This window comes from Triticum aestivum, chromosome 3B (genome assembly GCF_018294505.1).
Source record: "Triticum aestivum cultivar Chinese Spring chromosome 3B, IWGSC CS RefSeq v2.1, whole genome shotgun sequence".
Taxonomy (NCBI): Eukaryota; Viridiplantae; Streptophyta; class Magnoliopsida; order Poales; family Poaceae; genus Triticum; species Triticum aestivum.
Window position 1 is genome coordinate 265,781,623 of NC_057801.1, and position 25,870 is coordinate 265,807,492.

General features: G+C 41.3%; 1 protein-coding gene across 1 annotated transcript; it reads right to left on the reverse strand.

Annotated features, from left to right (window-relative positions):
• Nucleotides 1–267: 267 nt before the first annotated feature.
• Nucleotides 268–6,550, reverse strand: LOC123067481 (uncharacterized). The gene is made up of 9 exons (XM_044490260.1): nucleotides 6,173–6,550; nucleotides 5,086–5,748; nucleotides 4,030–4,133; nucleotides 2,899–2,970; nucleotides 2,272–2,412; nucleotides 1,915–1,964; nucleotides 1,611–1,814; nucleotides 1,388–1,458; nucleotides 268–907 (listed from the first exon to the last, which is right to left on the reverse strand). Coding segments are annotated over exons 1-7 (1,410 nt in total). The 3' UTR covers nucleotides 268–907; nucleotides 1,388–1,458; nucleotides 1,611–1,812.
• Between the last annotated feature and the right edge of the window lie 19,320 nt (nucleotides 6,551–25,870).

Genomic DNA, 25,870 nt, shown 5'->3' on the forward strand with positions numbered 1-25,870 from the left:
CACAATCCAGAATGTTCAAGGGGTTGATCACTTGAACTTGTAGAAATGTAACGTGGTTGATCACTTGAACTTGTAGAAATGTAACGTTTAGGTTTAGTTTAAAATGTGTTTCGACGTGTCATGATCACCGAACTTGCATGGTTTATATACTTGAATTGGCTAAATTTTCTTCTCCAAGAAATGTTTTTGTGTTTTATGATAGTAACCATTGATGCAAAAACCATACCGAATTTGATATGCCCTTTGAACTGATTATAAAATTCATACTGAACTGTTGGACATATGATAACGCATGAAAACAATTACATAATCATCCACGGGTTGTATATGTTGCAAACAATTATCAAATGCTAAGCTACAGTCTGTACACTTCTTTTCTAAAATGTGTTTAAAGAAGTCACACAATCTTCTATGGAACAGAGGAAAGATTTCTATTTGTAATACAACATAAATGTTTGCTTAAACATATGTTGCACATCCTCGCAACCGGCAACGAAGCATGCCATTGTACTGTCAAGGCAAGTACTAGTCATTAGTACTAAAAAAATTGTACAAGTATATATTGCGACATTCTACTGTTCCATATCAGCAAGATATTGAAGATAAGATTCCAAACGATCGTTAGGAGCACTAGAACTCAGAGTTACTAGTCATGGAGCTCCTTCAAATCGGTGGCACTGACGGGGTGTTAGAGGATGGTCGTGAGCCTGCAAATCCAGTGAGGGAACTGAAACCAGCAGTAGCAGAGTAATTTGCCAACCCAGGCTTGCGTATACACGTTTGTTGGAATGGAGCAGTGAAGTCTCGCTAGCAGTACCTCTCATGTAGTAATACATGGACTTGCTGTTAAATATACATGGACCTGCTGTTAAATACACATGGAACTGATCGTTTTCTAACCTGAGAACTGCAGAAAATTAGCAAAAGTGAGCCACCAAATTCTATATAGAAGCGCAGAAATTAAGACATCAAAAGATTAAACAAAGTAGCTGGAGTTTTTTTAACACATCAGCATTTGAATTTCTAGTTGTTCTTGTCCTCGGAACAAAGTACCTTCATATTTAACCACCGCAAATAAACTCTTAAATACTTATGGCAAGCGTATTTGAACTGATGTATCCTTTTTCTAGCTATTGAATTGCTAACCACCACAAATGAACTCTTAACTACTTATGAGTTTTTAAATGCATAATACAACGGGAAATGGGTTTCAATCATATGCTAGAAGATGCCCCATGCAAAAACTAGAAATATGAGTGAGATAGAAAGAGTTGTACAAGAGTTGTTTCAACAAGAATCTACTCAACCTACAAAGAGTACACCCACCGATCCATGTACCACTCGCTCCCTCATGTCCCCAACTCCATAATATGTACTAGCAGCTAACCTTAATACTGCAGACTTGTTGATCAACATCTGCCCACATTCCACTTATTGAATGAAGCCATGAATGTGTCCCTGAGAATAAAACAGACCATATGAGAGGACGGTAACACACGAGATTGAGTTCCGGTTCAGGTGTTTGTAAGTTAGTGAAACATGTGACGAAGAACTGAACTCAAAAAACAAGATTTTTGGATATGGAAGAAGGCGACAGACATCGGGTGAACCTGCTACTCCTACTCCTGCGGACTGACCGCTCCGGTGTAGTGGAGCTGATGGAGGCGTGGTTCACGAGCAGCGGCTTGGCGCACCGGGATTTGGCCGCTATAGGGGATCCGCTACCCCTACTCCTGTGGACTGACGGCTCTGGTGAAGTGGAGATGATGGAGGCGGGGTTCATGAGCAGCGGCTGGGCGCGCCAGGATTTGGCTCTGTAAAGATGAAGTGCAAATCACATTAAAGGTGAACTAAATATCTTCCTAGCAACCTCGTCCAATTGCGTTACTCATAACATGATCTATAGAGACTTACATCCCAAATAAAATACATGCAGAGATGGGCGGCCACCAGCTTGTTTATATCTGAAATTTTAAGAAGCCAATGAACTTCAGCATGACAAGTAGATAAATACATCATGTAACTTACGTAGTTGCTTAACTCTAAACACATGGTCAAAATTTCAGTCACTTAAGAACTATAACAATAAAGCATTACCACACTGATTTACTTGTTTCACTATTAAAAATGAGTTTCAAGCACGACTTCTAAGCAGACAGTGCTTACTTTTGCTCTCCCACTTGGAGTGAACACGCAAAAACAGAACACATTACTTGCGCTAACAATCCGGAAATCCAATGAACACAAAAAACATTAGAATTATTCCGATACCTCGGGCGAATGGCTCTGCATATGTTGCTTTTTAGATGCGTCTGTTGGACTGATCTCCTTCTCCCATCTGGACGGATAAATTGTAGAACTTGCATGTCGACGTCGCAAAACTCACACTTTGGACGGATCTCCTTCTTCCATCTGGACTGAAAGTTGCAGAACTTCCATTAGGCAACTCACGAAACAAGCACGAATACAGCGATATCAACGAGAAATCGTGAGGGGGAGGCGTGGTCGCAGTGGTGGATGATCTTATGTAATTGGACTTACAACCGGCAAGTAGATGAAATGAACAGAATACAAATACCCGTTGTACTATACACAAATAACATGGAAACACAGATGCAATCGAACTTATGATTGAAGCTACTTTGTAAGTTGTACTGATCAGTACTGTTACTTTGTTGTACCGATGAGCACTAGTACTGATATAGCTAACACAGAGAAATTTTCATCTAGTGGACTTTAACATTATATTAGAAAAAGCGAGCTACAAAATAAACAACTAGATTATAATAGAAGCATTGGCTTATATTAGAAACATCAGCACATAGACTCACTGCTTTGGCGAAATGGCAAATACGTACTACATCTGCAGAATTTGTAAAAATCTGGTGTTCCTTTTACCTCCTTGTCGCTCTTCTTATCTCAGGAGGACACGGCCTTGGCGAATCCAATGATGTGTTATAAACTCTGAATCTGTATAGAGGACAGGATGGGTCTCAGGCTACTTAGAAAATAGAAGTACTAGCACTGAACATTTTCCACTTGTAAGATAAACATAAAATAGAAGTACTAGCACTGAACTAGCAGGATTACCTAAAACATAGTATTTCCAGTCTGAGCAGAAGCATCTATGAAACCGGATTGCATGTCTAACCACAAACCAAGACTAACATGTATTGTTTGCTTAGTATGGGATGGACTGTCAGAATTTACAAAGCCACTTAATTACCTTGAGTGCACACATGATTTTTGGGGATTTCCTCAAGATTATGCACAATAAAGCATACAGGCTGAAAAGAACAGACAAGATGAACTGTAAACCAAAATAAATGGCTTCCGGGTTCCCCACATAACAACTAAAACTTCAGTACAACTACACATTTTATTGCTGCACTACAACTTAAACAAGGTAAATCAATAAAAAACTGAACTGACAAACTTCTACTTAATATCATTTGTGCATGTTCATGGCGGCAGTGATCAACTGTCAAGCATGTAGCTCGTGTGCGGGATGCAAATGCCCTTAGTGGTGGACGCAAATGCTCGTGTGCTGGACCCAAGTTCCTCATATATATGTCCCTGTATGAACTTACAGATTTCCATTTCTTTCTTTACATATAAAAAACTCAGTGATTTTTTGTAGAATGAACACCTACTATTTTTACCAATTGAACTATTAAATCATTGAAAAGTGAACTTTTATTGAGTTGTTTTACATAGCTAACAGTGGACAAAGATAAAAATTATGAGTTCCCTTAAACATAACCAAAACAAGCATTTGAATTGGTTATGTACCTCCACTCAAAGAGAGCTTGGACTTGCTACTATTCTTTCTCTACTATGGATGTGTGAACCTTCCAAAATTAAATCCAAAAATGTTGTGTACACACACTGTTTCCTGTGTACCGAACAACCATATAAAATATAAACCAATATGTTTATCAGTGCATTTGTATCACAAAGAAATCGAAGCAGCAGTAAACATGAGCAACGGACAGTGAGAGAGAATTCGCGTGGGAGAAGAGTGCATGCCTTGCATCACCGAGCAAAAGGACCTTCGCGGAGGAAAGTTGAAGCCGACATCCATGGACTGTTCCTCGCGACAAACTCGGCCATCCTAATGCCATGGGGTTGGACTGAGGACGGCACACATACGAATGAGATGAGATGATCCAGCAGCAAAACTAGACTCTCCCTGACTTAATGGAGTGTGAACTTTGAAATTCTCTGAAACCAAAGTTGAAGAAGTCTTAACTGACCAAATAAAGCAAAGGAGCAAAACTCCTATATTACAGACTGGATACCAGTGTAGATAAATGGTTAAAAGAAACAAGTGGGGGGTTTCTTTTCCTAAATGTATCAGCATTTTTTTGACAACCAAGATGTGGCCCAAGAATTGTGCACCTTCAGTCTCATTCAGAGTCACTGCCACAATTAATCTACATCTCTTCACCATGGGCACGTGCAAGGAAGCACTCAGCAATTTGTAGCAAGCTTTTTACTACCACACAAACAAAAACTCCTAGCTCGGTAAGACGCACTGTGCAGAACGGAGGGATTCTCCATTTTCTCACTTGTATGGATGATTAAGGAACATTAGATTTGTATGACTGTGTGCAACAAGTTAAACTCCATTACCTAGTGCAATACTTTGTGTGATGTAGGGTTGTACGGACACACTCAGCATCAGGGAATTTCCAACTTGTGCAAGATCAAACTGCATCCGTTCTCAGCAGTAAGTTTTGAAAATATCCCAAAACGAAAACCACAATGAACGGACACCAGCAGCAACCTCTACTAGACAAGATGAACTTTGCTTTTTTCATCCAATGAACTGAAAGGCCCTGCAATTTTTCTAAAGTTCCTTGATATGAACCTGTAGCCATACGCAAGTCTCGTTGTAGGAGAAAAGCCGGAGCGGCGCTGTAATGAACTGATATCTCCATAATAGAATAATTGCACACACAGACCAAAGAATGCATGAGATGCCCGTGGAGCTTGGGATCAACGGTGGAATTCTCAAAAACAAAATCGGCAATCAACAACAGCTATAATCTATTGACAAGATGAACTTTACTTTTTTCATACCACGAACTGCAGGGCGCTGCAATTTCTGAACTTGCTCGACCTGGGGCGGATGGTCGCGCTGGAGGAAGGGAGAGTCGCCGCCGGTTGCAGGAGAGCTGGCCACGGCGGTGCAGTGTGGCACAACCGCCGGTGTCGAGGAGATGGGACGACGTAGTGCAGGGGTCGGTGGCGCTGGGGCTGGGAGCGCATAGTTGGGGTCGCCGGGGTTAGGTGGAGATGGGGTCCGGGCGCCGTGGCTGTGGGCGCCGCAGGGACGTGGCAGCCGGATCTAGCCGTTGGCCGGAGCGCAGGGAGGTGGCCGGCGGCGGGGCAAGAAGACGGGGTGCTGGGAGGCGGCCGGTGGCGGGGCAAGAAGCCGGGGGGCGGGGAGGCGGCCGGCGGCGGGGCAAGAAGCCGGGGCGCGGGAAGGCGGCCGGCAGCTGGGCAAGAAGGAGGGGCGCGGGAAGGTGGCCGGCGGCGAGGGAAGAAGCCGGGGCGCCGGGAGGTGGCCGGCGGCGAGGGAAGAAGCCGGGCGCGGGAAGGTGGCCGGCGGCAAGGGAAGAAGCCGGTGCGCTGGGAGGTGGCCGGCGGCGAGGGAAGAAGCCGGGGCGCTGGGAGGTGGCCGGCGGCGGGGCAGCGGCTGGAAGAAACTTGGTCGAGGGGGATCGATTCGCAGGATCGCGTCTATATAGTGCCGGAGGGTAACACAACAATATTCTGTTACCGGTAATAAAATAGTCCAACCCTATATATATATATTATAATAGGGCTGGACTATTCTGTTACTAGTAACAGAATAATATTCTGTTACCCCCGGCCTTATAAGGGCACGACGCGCCTACACCGTAGAATCTCCCGACCCAGCCCGAACCCAACCCACCTTCTTCCGCTGGAGGCAGCCGTCATGGGCGAGCGAGCGACGGTGTCAGCCGGAGTGAGGGATCCCGTGGTGCCATGACTGGCCGCCGACGGATCCACCGCCGCCATCCCATTCCGCGCTGGAAAAAGCAATGATGGGGTCGTGATCCCCGCCTCCTACCTCCCTCCCTTGTCCGGACCGTGATCCTCGCCTCCCGCCCCCCCCCCCCCTTGTCGGAGCTCCTTTGACGGTGTCGTGATCCTCGCCTCCCGCCTCCCCCTCGCCGGAGCTCCTTCGGCGGATCCGTGATCTCCACCACCAGCCTCCCCCTCGCAGCAGCTCCTTCGACGGATCCGTGATCTCCGACACCAGCCGCTGCCTCCCCGGACCTCCTCGCTGGAGCTCCACCACAAGCAGCAGCGTCGTCGTCTCCCCAAGCTCCTTGCCTACATCAATGGCGCCATCTTCCAAGATTATGCTAGTACGCTGCCCACGAGAGGAAGAAGAAGTCAGATCCAAGAACATGCCATTGGAGGTGATGTCTGCTTCCCACACTAATTTTCCTGAAAATTGAATCTGCCTGATTGCTACTGAAGCACAAATGATCAATTCAAAAAATGTTTTCATGTCTGGGTTTACCTGAAGAAAAATACCAAGTTTGTATCAGTTCATTAGTCCTGCTATGCAGAAGATTCAATTTAAAAATTGCACACACTATGCTCTGCCTACATGTTACACTATTAGATTCATCAGTACTACATGTGTGCTGCATCAGTGACACATGCACTTCCGATGATCTTCGCGCTCAGCTGGTCGCACTTGGCCAGGAGCTTCGCATTGCTCTCACTTAGTTGCCGGATGATGCCGGTAGCATGTTCATAAGAGCTTTCATGTCGTCCAGCAACCTCGCTCAACCGAAGATCTGATCCATATGGACGATCGCATGCATGCGCCTGTAAGAGTCCTCGCATGCCGCGAGACATTTTCCCAGGCCGCCGCGGCACGGGAGGATATCTCCGCTACATTCGTGGCACGGCGGGACATCTCTTCTGCTTCCGCGGCGCGGCCGGACCAGTCTGCTGCATCGACGGCGCGACGGGACCTCCGTGCTGCTTCGGCGGCGTGGCGGGACCTCTGTGCTGCTATGGCCGCGCGGCGGGACATGCCGGCTACTTTCGTGGTGAGGCGGGTCATCTCTCGTGCTTTCGCTTCCATGCTCCCATTTCCCTGGTGGCAATCCCTCGACCCAGAACTCATGCTGGCCAGCCTGGCCATGGCAGACGTAAGGGAACGATGATGAATGACTTGTTTATTTTTGTGGATGAGGAGTTGAGGAGGAATGTGCAGTCATCTTGGAGTAGTAGTATTTATAAACAAGTACTAATACTCTCCTAAGTGTGAAACTGTTTAGGTTTTGATCGGTGTGAACAGGTTTGCAAATAAATATAGCGTGGTGGTAATTTAGAATGCGTGACGGGACGTAGGCTCAAAATTTATTGATGGTTATAAGTGCGGCACTATTCTCGGAAGGCGTAACGTGGGCACACCTTCTCGGCCACGTACGTGGCGTTTGCACAATAGGGTGCACCGCAATAGGCAATGTCAGGACATGTCTTGTTCCAACAACCGTGTGCGCTCGTTATTAGCATCGCGCACGCTTCTTTTAATTAGAATATGTGTGCCCGTCTAGCGCACGCACATTGATTTATCTAACTGTTTCTGTTTGGTGTGGCTAATCGCAAACAGTTCATCGGTGTGAAGTGTATGCCATCAACCGCAGACACTTTGATCTGGCTGAACCATTTCTGTTCTGTTGCCTAATCACAAACAGTTAATCCTTCTGAAGCGTATGCCCTCAATCGCACACACCTTTATCTAGTTGCCCGCTTCTATTGTTCCTCTTCATCACAAACAGTTGATCCGAGTGAACCGTATGCTGTATATCCCACACGCCTTCATCTGGCTTCCCATTTCTTTTGTTCCGCCTCATCGCAAATAATTCATTGAACTGAACCGTATGCCTTGCATCCCACACGCAATTAAAATCAGAATCGTGTTTGATGCATCCGGCATCGCAAACGTTTTGCACGTTTTTTGACATTTCTTTTACACCATCGTTTGCAATTATTGCATCGCACACAGTTTCGTTGAAGAGTCTCTGATCGTAGTGTTGCATTAGCAACAACCTACAGTAGTGTATGTATCCCCAGTTATTACGTAATGATACGATGTAATGATATCCACCTTGCAAAAGTGTTTTAATATGCGGCTCTATCCTTGGTGGGACCTTCGAGTTCCTCTCGGATAGGGTCGCATATTGGGCTTGACAAGTTGGTATCAGAACCTAGACCGACCATAGGAACCCCCTTGATTGACCGTAGTTGGCCGTTGTCGAGTCTAGAAGAAAACCATTTTTGTAGTCTAGTTATATCAGAGAGTAGGAATTCTTTTTACTCCTCAGCCCACTTCGTCGCTCTAGTGAGAAATTTTGACGTAGGTTGTCGGACTACGGGTTCCGGCAAAACCCTTAAGGTTCGAACACTGGGATGCGCACGAAGATCTCTCTCTCCCCTTAGCTCGCACGCTCAACGATCTCACGGCCTAGCTCAACGAACCCGAAGAACAAGGGACACAAGAGTTTATACTGGTTCGGGCCATCATTGTGGTGTAATACCCTACTCCGGGGTGGTGTGGTGGATTGCCTCTTGGGTAGAGGAAGAACTAGTACAAGGGAAGAACAGCCTAAGGAGGAGAGGTGTTCTGGGGCTTGGTCAGCTAGCCAAGGTTTGGATCCATCTGTCCGTCGCCCCCTCTATGGTCGTGGCTAGTCCTATTTATAGAGGCCCTGGTCCTCTTCCCAAATATTGAGCGGGAAGGGATCCCACGACGGCCAAGTTTGAAGGGGACAACTAGTACAAGCTATCCTGACAAAAGTAGTCTCCGCCTGCCAAAAGCTCTGGTGGTGACGCCATCTTGGGCTCCGTGTTGACCTCCCTCCTGCCGTCCTGCTGGCCTTGGTCTCGTTATACCGATATGGAAACCTTTGCCTGACGCCTCGAGACTCCTCCCCTGCGCTTGCCTCTTTAGCACCAAAGCGGAAACGAGGACACTGCGCGCGCTGGCGCCAGCCTGGTCATGGTCGTCATGGTTTACATCACAGGAACCTCGCGAGGTCCCCCTTGCCTTGATCTCACCGCCCCTCACGAGCCAGCCTGGTGAGGCCGCCCCCGAAGAGGTCTGGCATCGTCCGCCTCGCGAGGCTTAGCCGCTTGCGAGGGTCTTGAGTATTTGCTGGTCAATATGGGTCGTACAGGGCCACCGGTGGAGCCACGCCATGGGCCGCTGGCAGGCAAGTCTGGGGACCCCTGAAAAGTTTCATGAGTACATGGACAAAATGTTCAAAATTTTAGAGCATCATTAAAGAGAAGTTCTTTTGTTGATTTGTTTTGACATAAAACCTAGAGGGAATTCACGTTACAATTTTTTTGAAATAAAACTATTAAGTTCAAATCGGTAAAATGTGTCAGTTTGATGTTTACAAAAAGTAGATCGTTAGAAAAAAATTATGAAACAAAATTGGATTTCCCCGTTTTTAGAAAAAAGCCTAGAGGTTCAAATTTAAAAGACGAAGAAGCTCAAGGTTTATTACAAACCGAAAGATGGTCAAATATTAAAAGCAAAGCATCCCAAACAATTTTATATAAAAAAGGGATTTTCCCCGCTAAAAAATCCTTAGAATCTCAAATTTAAAATACAGAACGACTCGATGTTTATTAAAAAACTAAGAATTTTTCCGTTACTAAAACAAATAAAACCAAGAAGTCCAAATTAAGACAAATGAGCATTTTCACATTTATACAAAATTCATACATTCCCCGTTTCTAAAAACATAAAGGTCCAATTTTCAAAAACAGAGAAGTTTAGTGTTTATAACAAAACCAAGAAGTTCGAATTGAAAAAGCAGGGAAGTCCGAAGTTTATTAAGAAAACAAAATCAAATTTTCTTAATTTCAAAAAATGGGAGAGAATATTTCATTGTTTCTAAATAAAAAAAGTTCAATTTTAGAAAATAGAGCAGTTCAAAATTCTTCAATAAAAAAGATTTTCACCTTTTCTAAATAAAAAACTATAGAAGTTCAAATTTAAATAACCGACTGGTTCAATATTTATTACAAAACTAGAATTTTTCAATTAAATAAAAGAAAAAACCAAGAAGTGCAAATTACAAAAATAGAGTAGTTTGATGTTTATAAAAAACTCAGGGTTTCACGTTACTAGAGAATAAAACCAAGAAATTCAATTGGAAAAATAGGAGTAGTCTCATATTTATTGGAACAATCGGATTTTCCTAGTTACTAAAGAATAAAACCAATAAGTTCAGTTTCAAATAACGAAGAAGTTCGATGTTTCTAAAAAACCTCCAATTTTCACATATCTAAAAATACACAATGAAGTTCAAAAAAAAGAAGGTAGAGCAGTTCAATATCTAAAGAAAACTCAGATATTTTCATGTAGCAGAGAGAAGTTCAGATTGATAACTGCCAGAAGTTCACGTACTACACAGTGTGCATTTTGTATGAAAAAAATGGAAAAGCAAAGGCTAAAAGTTTTGTTGCTAGAAGTTCAATTGCTCGATCCGAGAAAGTACAAACATTCTATTGAGATAGGTTTAACAAATATAAATGACAGAAGTTTAAGATGAAAATAAGGGAAGTTCAACTACTACACGGAATGCGTTTCAGATAAGAATATAAGCGTAGAAAACTAAAAGCTTCAAAGGTTTGTTGCAAGAAGTTAATGTGCTCCTCCCGGTGAAGTTCGAGATCTCTAGTGCGAGATGTCCAACCTTAAATTACATGTTAAAAACAAAGGAAAAATGATGTTGTCTTTGGCATTTCTAATACTACCCTCAAACGGCAACGAATTTGTAACGGTTGTCTTGATGAAAAATTTAGTTTCTCGAAGTTCAAGTGACCTGCCCGAGAAAGTTCAAAAAAGGATTTCCCCATTACTAACAAATAAAACTAAGAAGTTCAAATTTTAAAAATAGTGAAGTTCAATGTCTATAAAAATGCAGTTTTTTCTCATAATCTTTCCCGTTACTAACGAAAAAACCAAGAAGTTCAGTTTGAAAATATCCAAGAAGTTGTACAATGTTTATTTACAAAATTAGGATTTTTTTCCCATTACAACTGAATAACACCAAGAATTCAATTGAAAAAACCAACAAGTTCAATTTTAAAAATACAATAGTTCAATGTATATGAAAAAATCAGATTTTCCTAGATAATAAATAATAAACCAAGAAGTTCAATTTCAAAAAATGGAGCAGTTCAATATTTATCACAAAAACTTAAATTTTTTCCCATTGCTAACGAATAAACCAGGAAGTTCAGTTTGAAATAATGACGAAGTTGTATAATGTTTATTACAAAAGTAGGATTTCTCCCGTATAAAAATCGAATACAATTCTTTACTCAAAATATGAAAAGGTGAAGTTCAAATTGAAATAACAGACAAGTTCGGTGTTTATTAAAACCTAGGATTTACCTGTTCAAAAATAAAAACACAACGCCATTTTTTGCACTTTTAAAAATAACTCATAAACGAAAAATGGTTGCTATAAGTTCAAGTGCTCGGCGAGGAAAAGTTCAAAAAATTATTGTGAGAGAAGTTCACCATGTATTTAGATGTCCAAAATACATAAAAATATATGTTGTTTTTGGTGTTTTAAAATAATTCTCTCAAACTAGAGAGAAGTTCAAAGTGATAACAACCAGAAGTTCACGTACTACATGGTGTATATTTCATATAAGAGAAAAACAATAATGTGAAACAGAGCGAAGTTCAAACAGACATACCCCAGAAGTTCAACTACTTCACACAGTGCAAAAAGCAACACGTCAAAAACAGAATGAGGTCCAAACAGACATGCCCGAGAAGTTCAACTACTTCACGCAGTGCGTTTCCATTCGCAATGAAGACAGAAATCATGATCTCGTCATTTCTTTAATTTACTTCAAAACGACAGGAATATCATTTGTGTAAGTTCTAGTCCTCGGTCGGAGAAAGTTTAAAAAAATATTGTGAGAGAGGTTTGTACAAAAAAAATATCATTTGTATAAGACTGGCGAAATGGATGAGAAAATTACAAACGAAAATACGCCACAGAAGTTCAACGTGAAAACATCAGGAAGTTTGACTACTATAGTGAATGAATTTGAGATGAAAAACTTTTAAAATCGTCGCGAGTACGAAAAAACGATCAACACGGGAAAGTTGCGTGTTTACATCAGCTTTCCACCGGTATATTACTTGCTCAATTCCAGTGAGTGTTCCGGTGAGAGGATGGAGAGCTACAGGCAAAAAAAGCACGTGAAAACAGAGTGAAGTTCAAGTAGACATGCTGAGAAGTTCAGGTTCTTCACGCGGTGCATTTTCGAAGAATATGTTTCGCGATAAAGGAAGAATGGATGATCTTGCCATTTTTGAAATTACTTGAAAACGGCTAAGAATCAGAGAAAACCATCAACATGAAAAAGTTTTGCATTTTCCTGAGCTTTTCGACGGTATATTATTTGCTCCATTCCGATAGAATTTGTAAAAATTAAAGTGAAAATACGTTTTTAGCCATTTTCAAAATTGACATAAAACCGTAATGAATTGGGAGAAATAGTATATACCAAAAAGTTTTGCACTTCATCAAGCTTTCCAATGCCATATCATTTGCTGCATTCGGATCTAAGGTTAAAAATTAGCTCCAAAATACGAACTTGGTGGGACTTGTACCAATTTCTAAATTACTTTTAAACCGTTTAAAATTAGAAAAAACTTTCAACAAGAGAAAGTAGCGCATTTTCATAAGCTTTCCAAGGCCATATCATTTGCCTCAATTAGATTAGCCGTTTAGAAATGACATCGAAAATACGATATCGACAGTTCGGTTTGTGAAATTTTACGAGTTTCCAAATTACTCTCTTTAACCATAAGGAATTAGAGAAAACTTTCAACATGTGGAAGGAGCGGTTTTACAACAGCTTTCCAACGCCATATTATTTTCCTCATTCCGATAAATGGTTTAGAAATGCAATTGAAAATACTATTCACGTTTTTTTTGTGTCAAGAAAAGACGGTTTTCGAAACTGCTCTTAAACCGCTTACATTTTACGAAAATTTTAACTTGGGCCAGTAACCAAAAATTTAACTTGGGTCATGATACTGGTGTCCATAGCTTTCCAACGGTATATCGCAAGCCCTATTTGGGCAATGTTGGCGGAAGTTCAACCTAGCATTGGGAGAAGTTCAGGTTGAACAACTCAGGCAGTAAAATTGCAAAAAAATGCAATTTCATCACGACCCGAGAGCAAAATCCGCCAACGAGCGAGATTCCTATTTAAAACCGGTATTTAGTTGCTAAAAACGTTTCTAGATTACACTAACATCATATAGAACGCGAATAACTAGAATAATTCACGGGGGAAGCCATGGTTGCGAAGATAGCCCGAAGGTCGGGTTCATACAGAAGAAAGTTCAGGCGCGTTACTCAGGCAGTTCAGGTTGTGATCAGAATATTATTCTGATCCCGTGATCAGAATAGTGTTTATGTGTGTGTGTGCGTCTATATATATATATATATATATATATATATCAGGATCTTTCCAACACATAGTGCTTGCCAAAGGATAAAGTGTAAAAAGGGAAGGTGAAGATCACCATGACTCTTGTATAAGGTATAAGACAAAAATTAAAGATGGGCCCTCCATAGAGGGAAGCAGAGGTTGTCATGTGCTTTTATGGTTGGATGAACAAAATCTTAATGCAAAAGAACATCACTTTATATTGCCACTTGTGATAGGGACCTTTATTATGCAGTCCGTCGCTTTTATTTCTTCCATATCACAAGCTCGTATAAAGCTTATTTTCTCTACACTAATAGATCATACATATTTAGAGAGCAATTTCTATTGCTTGCAACAATGACAACTTACTTGAAGGATCTTACTCAGTCCATAGGTAGATATGGTGGACTCTCATGGCAAAACTAGGTTTAGGGATATTTGGAAGCACAAGTAGTATCTCTACTTGGTGCAAAGAATTTGGCTAGCATGAGGGGGAAATGCAAGCTCAACCTGTTGGATGATCCATGGCAATATAATTTATTTCGGATATAAGAAAACATAACCCATTACGTTGTCTTCCTTGTCCAATATCAACTTTTTAGCATGTCATATTTTAATGAGTGCTCACAATCATAAAAGATGTCCAAGATAGTATATTTATATGTGAAAACCTCTCTTTCTTTATTACTTCCTATTAATTGCAACGATGACCAAAACTATGTTTGTCAACTCTCAACAACTTTTATTCATCATACTCTTTATATGTGAAGTCATTACTCTCCATAAGATCAACATGATCTCCTTATTTATTTTTATTCTTTCTTTTTTTCTTTCATTCCCTCAAGATCATAACAAGATAACCAAGCCCTCAACTCAAGACTAATCTTTATTATATATAGTTCACGGACTTGATTACATAGATAAGGATCAACACAAAAACTCAAAGCTAGATCACTAAACTTTATTCTACTAGATCAAGATATAACCAAAAGGATCGAACTAAGAAAAACGCTAAAGATAGGAGTGTGATGATGATACGATACCGGGGCACCTCCCCCAATCTTGGCAGTTGCCAAGGGGAGTGCCCGTACCCATGTGTTTATGTCTCTTTCTTCAGAAGTGGTGATGATGGAGTTGTTGATGACAGGGTGTCGCACATCAAGCATAGAACATCCTCCAACTTGCGGAAAATGCCCTTGAGTGCGGTGATATGCTCTTGCAACAAAATATTTTCACGTGTGAAATACTTGTTTTATATGCGAGCTAGCTCAATCATCCTGAAAGCTTCAATTTCAGTAGAGGTGAGATGACTGTTCTTCTACTGCCAGAACTTGCTCCTCTGCGGCTTCCTTGATCTTGTCACCTCCCTTGATTTCCCTAATTTCTTCTCGCTTCGTCTCGATCTTCATTAGCCAAGCATCATCGCCCACGTTGTTGGAGGAGGGGGCGACATGATGCCTGGCCTTGAGAAAATCTGGCAGAAAACAGATCAAAACAAAAACAGAAGATTTCATCATGGTTCGGTTGTCAAAACCTTCGGGAGATTATATAATGATTTTTACCGACCAAAAGAAGTATCATGCAAGAAAATGGAGTCTGAAGGATACACGAGGTGTCCATGAGGCAGGGGGCGCGCCCTCCACCCTCGTGGATGCCTCATGTCCTTTCCGGACTACTTATTTTCTTATTTTTCTAAATATTCCAAAACGGAGAAAAATTACTATTAGAACTGTTTTGGAGTTCGTTTACTTACCGTACCACATACCTATTCCTTTTCGGAGTCTAAAACGTTCTGGAAAGTGTCCCTTATGTACTCCTCCGGGGTTACGGTGTCAATAACATTGGTTTCAACATTTATGGGATTAACTGAGATATAATGTCTGATTCTTTGACCGTTCACCACCTACGGATTCGTGCCTTCGAAGTTGTTGATTTTTATGGCACCGGAACAATAGACCTCCTCCATAACGTAAGGACCTTCCCATTTAGAGAGGATTTTTGCTGCAAAAAATCTTAAAAGAGAGTTGTATAACAAAATGTAATCACCTACATTAAGCTTACGCTTTTGTATCCTTTTGTCATGCCATCTTTTAGCTTTTTCTTTTAACAGTTTGGCATTCTCATAGGCCTGTGTTCTCCACTCATCAAGTGAGCTAATGTCAAATAGTCTCTTCTCACCAGCAAGTTTGAATTCATAATTGAGCTCTTTAATGGCCCAATATGCCTTATGTTCTAGTTCGAGAGGTAAGTGACATGCTTTTCCATAAACCATTTATACGGAGACATACCCATAGGATTTTTATATGCAGTTCTATAGGCCCATAATGCATCATCAAGTTTCTTGGACCAATTCTTTCTAGATCTATTAACAATATTTTGCAAAATTAGTTTAAGCTCTTTATTAATCAATTCTACTTGACCACGAGACTGTGGGTGGTGTGGAGATGCAATTCTATGATTAACATCATACTTAGCAAGCATTTTATGAAAAGCACCATGAATAAAGTGTGAACCACCATCAGTCATGTGACGTCCCCGATTCAATCGTACACTAATCATACACGCAAACGTGTACGATCAAGATCAGGGACTCACGGGAAGATATCACAACACAACTCTAAAATAAAATAAGTCATACAAGCCAGGGGCCTCGAGGGCTCGAATACAAGTGCTCGATCATAGACGAGTCAGCGGAAGCAACAATATCTGAGTACATACATAAGTTAAACAAGTTTGCCTTCAGAAGGCTAGCACAAACTAGGATACAGATTGAAAGAGGCGTAGGCCTCCTGCCTGGGATCCTCCTAAACTACTCCTGGTCGTCGTCAGCGGCCTGCACGTAGTAGTAGGCACCTCCGGTGTAGTAGGAGTCATCATCGACGCTGGCGTGTGGCTCCTGGCTCCAGCATCTGGTTGCGACAACCAGGTAGAAAGGAAAGGGGGAAAAAGGAGGAGAAAAGCAACCGTGAGTACTCATCCAAAGTACTGCAAGTAAGGATCTACACTACATATGCATGGGTATATGTGTAAAGAGGCAATATCGATGGACTTAACTGCAGAATGCCAGAATAAGAGGGGGATAGCTAGTCCTATCGAGGACTACGCTTCTAGAAGCCTTCGTCTTGCAGCATGTAGAACAGAGTAGATTGCAGTCCTTCAAGTAGCATCGCATAGCATAATCCTACCGGCGATCCTCCCCTCGTCGCCCTATGGAAAAGCGATCACCGGGTTGTCTGTGGAACTTGTTTGGGTGTGTTTTATTAAGTATCCGGTTCTAGTTGTCATAAGGTCAAGGTACAACTCCGGGTCGTCCTTCTATCGAGGGACACGGCTATTCGAATAGATAAACTTCCCTACAGGGGTGCACCACATAACCCAACACGCTCGATCCCATTTGGCTGGACACACTTTCCTGGGTCATGCCCGGCCTCGGAAGATCAACACGTCGCAGCCCCACCTAGGCACAACAGAGAGGTCAGCACGCCGGTCTAAATCCTATGGCGCAGGGGTCTAGACCCATCGCCCTTTGCACACCTGCATGTTGCGTGGGCGGCCGGAAGCAGAACTAGCCCCCTTAATACAAGAGTAGGCTTACATTGCAATCCGGCACGCGCCGCTCAGTGGCTGACGTCACGAAGGCTTTGGCTGATACCAAGACGTCGAGTGCCCATATCTTTCCCGCATAGTTAGTGCGTATAGGCCAGTGGCCAGACTCAGATCAAATACCAAGATGTCGTTAAGCGTGTTATTATGAAGTAACCGCGAACGCCGTCCAGGGCCAGGCTCACCTCTCTCCTAGGTGGTCTCAACCTGCTAATAACCCAAAAGTGTAGGGGATCGCAACAGCTTTCGAGGGTAAAGTATTCAACCCAAATTTATTGATTCGACAAGGGGAGCCAAAGAATATTCTTGAGTATTAGCAGTTGAGTTGTCAATTCAACCACACCTGGATAACTTAGTATCTGCAGCAAAGTATTTAGTAGCAAAAGTAGTATGATAATAATGATAATGGTAGCAAAAGTAAAGATAAATGTTTTTGGGTTTTTGTACTGATTGTAACAGCAGCAACGGAAAAGTAAATAAGCGAAGAACAATATGTGAAAAGCTCGTAGGCAATGGATCAGTAATGGATAATTATGCCGGATGCGATTCCTCATGCAATAGTTATAACATAGGGTGACACAGAACTAGCTCCAATTCATCAATGTAATGTAGGCATGTATTCCGTAAATAGTCATACGTGCTTATGGAAAAGAACTTGCATGACATCTTTTGTCCTACCCTCCCATGGCAGCGGGGTCCTTACGGAAACTAAGGGATATTAAGGCCTCCGTTTAATAGAGAACCAGAACAAAGCATTAGCACATAGTGAATACATGAACTCCTCAAACTATGGTCATCACCGAGAAGTATCCCGATTATCGTCACTTCGGGGTTGTCGGATCATAACACATAATAGGTGACTATAGACTTGCAAGATAGGATCAAGAACACACATATATTCATGAAAACATAATAGGTTCAGATCTGAAATCATGGCACTCGGGCCCTAGTGACAAGCATTAAGCATAGCAAAGTCATAGCAACATCAATCTCAGAACATAGTGGATACTAGGGATCAAACCCTAACAAAACTAACTTGATTACATGGTAAATCTCATCCAACCCATCACCGTCCAGCAAGCCTACGATGGAATTACTCACGCACGGCGGTGAGCATCATGAAATTGGTGATGGAGGATGGTTGATGATGACGACGGCGACGAATCCCCCTCTCCGGAGCCCCGAACGGACTCCAGATCAGCCCTCCCGAGAGAGATTAGGGCTTGGCGGTGGCTCCGTGTCGTAAAACACGATGAAACTTTCTCTCCGATTTTTTTCTCCCTGAACGTGACTATATGGAGTTGGAGATGAGGTCGGTGGAGGTCCAGGGGGCCCACGAGATAGGAGGGCGCGCCCTAGGGGGGGCCATGTCTCATGGATAGCCTGTGGGCCCCATGGCCTTGATTCTTTCTCCAAAAAATCTTATTAATTCCAAAAATTGCCTCCATGGATTTTCAGGACATTCCGAGAACTTTTCTTTTCTACACATAAAACAACATCATGGCAGTTCTGCTGAAAACAGCGTCAGTCCGGGTTAGTTTCATTCAAATCATGCAAGTTAGAGTCCAAAACAAGGGCAAAAGTGTTTGGAAAAGTAGATACGTTGGAGACGTATCAACTCCCCCAAGATTAAACCTTTGCTTGTCCTCAAGCAATTCAGTTGACAAACTGAAAGTGATAAAGAAAAACTTTTACAAACTCTGTTTGCTCTTGTTGTTGTAACATGAAAAGCCAGCATTGAAGTTTCAGCAAATATTATGAACTAACCATACTCACAATAACACGTAGGTCTCACAATTACTCATATCAATAGCATAATCATCTACTGAGCCATAATAATAGAACTCAGATGACAACACTTTCTCAAAATAATCATAGCATGATATAACAAAATGGTATCTCACTTGCCCTTTCTGAGACCGCAAAACATAAATGCAGAGCACCTTTAAAGATCAAGGACTGACTAAACATTGTAATTCATGGTAAAAGAGAACCAGTCAAGTCATACCCAATATAAACCAATAGAAATGAATGCAAATGACAGTGTGCTCTCCAGCGGGTGCTTTTAATAAGAAGGGTGATGACTCAACATAAAAGTAAATAGATAGGCCCTTCGCAGAGGGAAGCAGGGATTTGTAGAGGTGCCAGAGCTCAATTTTAAAATAGAGATTGAATAACATTTTGAGCGGCATACTTTTGCTGTCAACGCAACAGCTATGAGATAGCTGTATCTTCCATACTACATGCATTAGAGGCAGTTCCCAAACTGAATGGTAAAGGTTTATACTCCCCCAACCACCAACAAGCATCAATCCATGGCTTGCTCAAAACAACGAGTGCCTCCAACATACAACAACCCTGGGGGAGTTTTGTTTAATTATTTTGATTTGCTTTGATCTTTTTGGATCATGGGACTGGGCATCCCGGTTACCGGCCCTTTCTCGTGAATGAGGAGCGGAGTCCACTCCTCGTGAGAATAACCCACCTAGCATGGAAGATATAGGCAGCCCTAGTTGTAACATGAGCTGCTCGAGCATACAAAACAGAATTTCATTTGAAGGTTTGGAGTTTGGCACATACAAATTTACTTGGAATGGCAGGTAAAAACCGCATATAGGAAGGTATAGTGGACTCATATGGAACAACTTTAGGGTTTAAGGAGTTTGCATGCACAAGCAGTATTCCCACTTAGTACAGGCGAAGGCTAGCAAAAGACTGGGAAGCGACCAACTGAGAGAGCGACAACAGTCATAAACATGCATTAAAATTAATTTACACTGAATACAAGCATGAGTAGTATATAATCCACCATGAACATAAATATCGTGAAGGCTATGTTGATTTGATTGAACTACATGCGTGAACATGTGCCAAGTCGAGTCACTCAATTCATTCAAAGGAGGATACCATCCCATCATACCACATCATAATCATTCTAATAGCATGTTGGCACGCAAGGTAAACCATTATAACTCATAGCTAATCAAGCATGGCACAAGCAACTATAATCTCTAAATGTCATTCCAAATATGTTTACCTCATAATAAGTTGACTCAGAAACGATGAACTCATCATATTTACAAAAACAAGAGAGGTCGAGTTCATACCAGATTTTCTCATCTCAATAAGTCCATCATATATCGTCATTATTACCTTTCACTTGCATGACCGAATGCTGTGTATAATAATAAGAGTGCACGTGCATTCGACTAAGCTGGAATCTGCAAGCATTCAACTCTAGAGAGAAGACAGGATAATATGGGCTCTAAGTTAAATAAACAATCATGCATATAAGAGCCACTAAGCATTTTCAATATAGTCTTCTCGACCCCCAAAAGAAAGAAAAGAAAAATAAAACTATTTACACGGGAAAGCTCCCAACAAGTAAAAAGAAGAACTAGAAATCTTTTTGGATTTTCATTTTAATTGCTACTACAAGCATAGAATTTAAACTAACTAATTTTTTGGTTTTTCTTAAGGTTTATCAAACACACAAGAAGAAAACTAGAAAAAGAAATTTAAACTAGCATGGATAATACAATGAAAGAGTATGAGCACCGACGAATAGTGTGTGAACATGAATGTAAAGTCGGTGAGAAATACGTACTCCCCCAAGCTTAGGCTTTTGGCCTAAGTTGGTCTAGTACCAATGACCGCCTGGCTGATATCCATAAGTGAAACTGGGGTTGTACTGAGATGTTGAGGCAGCGGCCTCCTAAGCAGCAGCGTGTTGGCGAGCTGCCTCCATTCCCCTCTCATATTCAGCTGCTTCTTCCCTGGTGACAACATATCTTCCTTTTACCTGATAATCAAAAAGGTAGGGGGCAGGAAGAGTAATAGGGACGACGTTGCGCCTGTCATAGATTAGTCGATAATGGAGGAATTGTTCATTCCTCTCAAGAAAATGATGATCGAACATAGCTTCTTTATCCAAATAAACAAGAGGTAAAATCATACCCCCCCTCTCGTGGGCTATATTAAGAAAATTAGCCACACTGGTTGCATAAATTCCTCCAAATAAATCCCCCCTTCTACTATTATTCTGCAACCTATGTGCAACTATTGCCCCCAAGTTATAACCTTTATAAGCTGAAACAGCACTCTTGAGGACACAAAGATCAAGGACGCACATGTGACATGCTTCGTCCTTACCGTTAATGCATCTACCAATAAAAAGAGCAAAATAATGTATAGCAGGAAAATGAATGCTCCCTATGGTAGCTTGTGCTATGTCCCTAGATTCTCCCACAGTAATACTAGTAAGAAAATCTCTAAATTCAGATTTGCGAGGATCATTAATATTACCCCACTGTGGGAGTTTGCAAGCAGTTGTGAAATCCTCTAAATCCATGGTGTAAGATGTATCATAAATATCAAACATAACACTAGGAGAATTACACGCACAGATATATTGGAACCTCCGCACAAAGGAATCAGTCAATTGATAGTATTGAGGACACTTATCTTGTAAGAAGTCCTCCAGCTTGGCATTACGCACATATGCGTCAAATTCCTCCTTGAAGCCTGCTTCGACCATAAAATCATCGGATGACCACTCACAAGCTCGTACATTTGCGTCCCTCGGCAATTCAACATCTTGCTCACGTATAGCAATCCTTGGCCCTTTCTTTGCCTAGGAACCACCTTGGTACATTCTTCTAAGCATATTTCTTTTTCTGAAAATTTCTGAAATTTTAGTAACTTCAAAATAAAAGTGAATAAAACTAAACAAGATTGATAGCAACTACTCCTACAAGTGCCTAGAGCCTATATCGTGCATTGGAATTGCTTGGGACCTCATAAATTTGACATGCAAGATCAAGAACATGGTCACCTATGCAGCAAAAATTTGTAATGAATAAAGCACTAGAACAAAAACTAATTGGACCAATGGAGGAGTCACATACCAAGCAACAATCTCCCAAAGCAGTGTTGTGAATGGAGCTTTGAGCAAGGAGATCGAAAATCGTAGCAAAACGAGCTAGAACTCGTGCTTGAGCTGGATGGGATTTTTTTGGGTAGAAGATGAAGTGTGTGGGTGCTGGCATAAGTGGAGGGGGCCACTAGGGGCCCATGAGACAGGGGGGCGCGCCCTATAGGGGGGGGGGCGCCCTCCACTCTCGTGGCCTGCTGCTTCCCCTCCTGCAGTGATTTCAGTGCTTAAAATCCTCAAATATTCTAGAAAAAATCATACTAAATTGCAGGGCATTTGGAGCACTTTTATTTTCGGACTATTTTTTAATGCACGGATAATTCAGAAAACTGACGGATAATACTATTTTTGCTTTATTTATTCTAAATAACAGAAAGTAAAAAGTGGGTACAGAAGCCCGTGCCTTCTAGTTTCAGCCATCTCGTGATCATCAAAATGAATCCACTAACAAGGTTGATCAAGTCTTGTTAACAAACTCATTCTGAATAACACGGAACCAGAGAAATTTCGAATAGCACTAAGTTACCTCAACGGGGATATTAAAATCCCCAACAATAAGAATATCATACTTTTTCTTGACAGTAGGGAGAGGAAATTCAAAACCTCCAAAAATGATACTTGGAACTTTTTTAATTGAATTGATGCTATGAACTTGAGATTGTTTCCTCGGTAAGTGTACCGTATGCTCATTACCATTAACATGAAAAGTGACATTGCCTTTGTTGCAATCAATAACAGCCCCTACAGTATTAAGAAAAGGTCTACCAAGAATAATAGACATACTATCATCCTCGGGAATATCAAGAATAACAAAGTCCGTTAAGATAGTGACATTTGCAACCACAACAGGCACATCCTCACAAATACTGACAGGTATAGCAGTTGATTTATCGGCCATTTGCAAAGATATTTTAGTAGGTGTCAACTTATTCAATTCAAGTCTACGATATAAAGAGAGAGTCATAACACTAACACCGGCTCCAAGATCACATAAATCAGTTCTAACATAATTTCTTTTAATGGAGAATGGTATAGTTGGCACACCCGGATCTCCAAGTTTCTTTGGTATTCCACCCGTAAAAGTATAATTAGCAAGCATGGTGGAAATTTCAGCTTTCGGTATCTTTCTTTTATTTGTAATGATATCCTTCATATACTTAGCATAAGGATTCACTTTAAGCATATCAGTTAAGCGCATACGTAAGAAAATAGGTCTAATCATTTCAGCAAAATGCTCAAAATCCTCATCATCCTTCGACTTGGATGGTTTAGGAGGAACGGGCATGGGTTTCTGAACCCATGGTTCTCTTTCTTTACCGTGCTTCCTAGCAACAAAATCTCTCTTATCATAACGTTGATTCTTTGATTGTGGGTTATCAAGATCAACAGCAGGTTCAATCTCTATATCATTGTTTTTACTAGGTTGAGCATCAACATGAACATTATCATTAACATTATCACTAGGTTCATGTTCATCACCTGATTGAGTTTCAGCATCAGAAATAGAAATATCATTGGGATTCTCAGGTGTGTCTACGACAGGTTCACTAGAAGCATGCAATGTTCTATTGTCTTTCTTTTTCTTCTTTTTAGAAGAACTAGGTGCCTCTAAATTATTTCTCTGAGAATCTTGCTCGATTCTCTTAGGGTGGCCTTCAGGATACAAAGGTTCCTGAGTCATTCTACCAGTTCTAGTAGCCACCCTAACAGCAAAGTCCTTTTTAGTATTCAATTCATCAAGCAATTCATTTTGAGCTTTAAGTACTTGCTCAGCTTGAGTAGAAACCATAGAAGCATATTTGCTAACGAGGTGAAGTTCATCTTTAACTCTAGCCAGATTATCACTTACACGTCCTATCTCAAAAGCATTATTCTTTAACTCTCTACCAACATAAGCATTAAAACTTTCTTGACTAGCCATAAAGTCATCAAATTCATCTAAGCACGGGCTATAAAATTTAGTAGAGGGTATTTCAACTTTATCATATCTATAGAGAGAATTTACCTTTACTACCTGTGGCGGGTTATCAAGACAATGTGGTTCTTCAACAGGCGGTATATTAAGACCGTGTATTTCTTCAATAGGAGGTAAATTCTTAACATCTTCAGCTTTAATACCTTTTTCTTTCATTGATTTCTTTGCCTCTTGCATATCTTTAGGACTGAGAAATAAAACACCTCTTCTTCAGAGTGGGTTTAGGAATAGGCTCAGGAGTTGGCTCAATTGGTTCAGGAATTGCTTCAGGAATTGGCTTAGGAAGAGTCCAATTATTTTCATTAGTCAACATATTATTCAATAATATTTCAGCTTCGTCGACTATTCTTTCCCTGAAAACACAACCAGCACAACTATCCAAGTAGTCCTTGGAAGCATCGGTTAGTCCATTATAAAAGGTATCAATTATTTCATTTTTCTTAAGAGGATGATCGGGCAAAGCATTAAGTAACCGGAGAAGCCCCCCCCAAGCTTGTGGGAGACTCTCTTCTTTGGTTTGCACAAAATTGTATATTTCCCGCAAGGCAGCTTGTTTCTTATGAGCAGGGAAATACTTAGCAGAGAAGTAATAAATCATATCCTGGGGACTACGCACACAACCAGGAGCAAGAGAATTATACCAAGTCTTAGCATCACCCTAATGACAATGGAAATATCTTAAGGATATAAAAATGGCGAGACTTCTCATCATTAGTAAATAGGGTGGCTATATCATTCAACTTGGTAAGGTGTGCCACAACAGTTTTAGATTCAAGGCCATAAAAAGGATCAGATTCAACTAAAGTAATAATCTCAGGATCAACAGAGAATTCATATTCCTTTTGAGTAGCACAAATAGGTGAAGTAGCAAAAGCAGGATCGGGTTTCATTCTAGCATTAAGAGACTGTTGCTTCCATTTAGCTAATAATTTCTTAAGATCATATCTATCATTGCAAGCAAATATTTCCCTAGCAGCTTCTTCATTCATAACATAACCCTTAGGAACAATAGGAAATACATAATCATTGGGAGAACCTTCATCATCACTATCATCAGTAATAGGATCTTCAGTAATTTCATTCCCCCTAAGTCTAGCAAGTTGTTCATCAAGAAGTTCACCTAATGGCAAAGTAGGTTCACGCACATAAGTAGTTTCATCATGCATAGCAGAAGTGGCATCATCAATAACATGCGACATATCAGAGTTCATAGCAGTAGCAGGTTTAGGTGCCGCAAGCCTACTAATAACGGAAGGAGATCTACTGCAGAGCTAGATGGCAGTTCCTTCCCTCCCCTCGTAGTTGTGGGGAAAATAGTAGTTCGGTCGTCTTTCAAGTTCTTCATAGTGATCAACAGATATAAATCCCAAGTGAATCAGAGAATAGAGCTATGCTCCCCGGCAACGGCGCCATAAATTAGTCTTGATAACCCACAAGTGTAGGGGATTGCAACAGCTTTCGAGGGTAAAGTATTCAACCCAAATTTATTGATTCGACACAAGGGGCGCCAAAGAATATTCTTGAGTATTAGCAATTGAGTTGTCAATTCAACCACAGCTGGATAACTTAGTATCTGCAGCAAAGTATTTAGCAGCAAAAGTAGTATGATAATAATGGTAACGGTAGCCAAAGTAAAGATAAATGTTTTTGGGTTTTTGTAGTGATTGTAACAGCAGCAACAGAAAAGTAAATAAGCGAAGAACAATATGTGAAAAGCTCGTAGGCAATATATCAGTGATGGATTATTATGCCGGATGCGATTCCTCATGCAATAGTTATAACATAGGGTGACACAGAACTAGCTCCAATTCATCAAT

Excerpts from the sequence above, each read along its gene's own strand:
- LOC123067481 (XM_044490260.1), bottom strand. The coding sequence starts at position 6,550 with ATGAAAACATTTTTTGAATTGATCATTTGTGCTTCAGTAGCAATCAGG. Across the intron at positions 4,134-5,085 it reads GCAGCGCCCTGCAGTTCGTG|TCCAACCCCATGGCATTAGG; the intron begins GTATGAAAAAAG and ends TGCCGTCCTCAG. Across the intron at positions 1,965-2,271 it reads TGCAGAGCCATTCGCCCGAG|ATATAAACAAGCTGGTGGCC; the intron begins GTATCGGAATAA and ends TTAAAATTTCAG.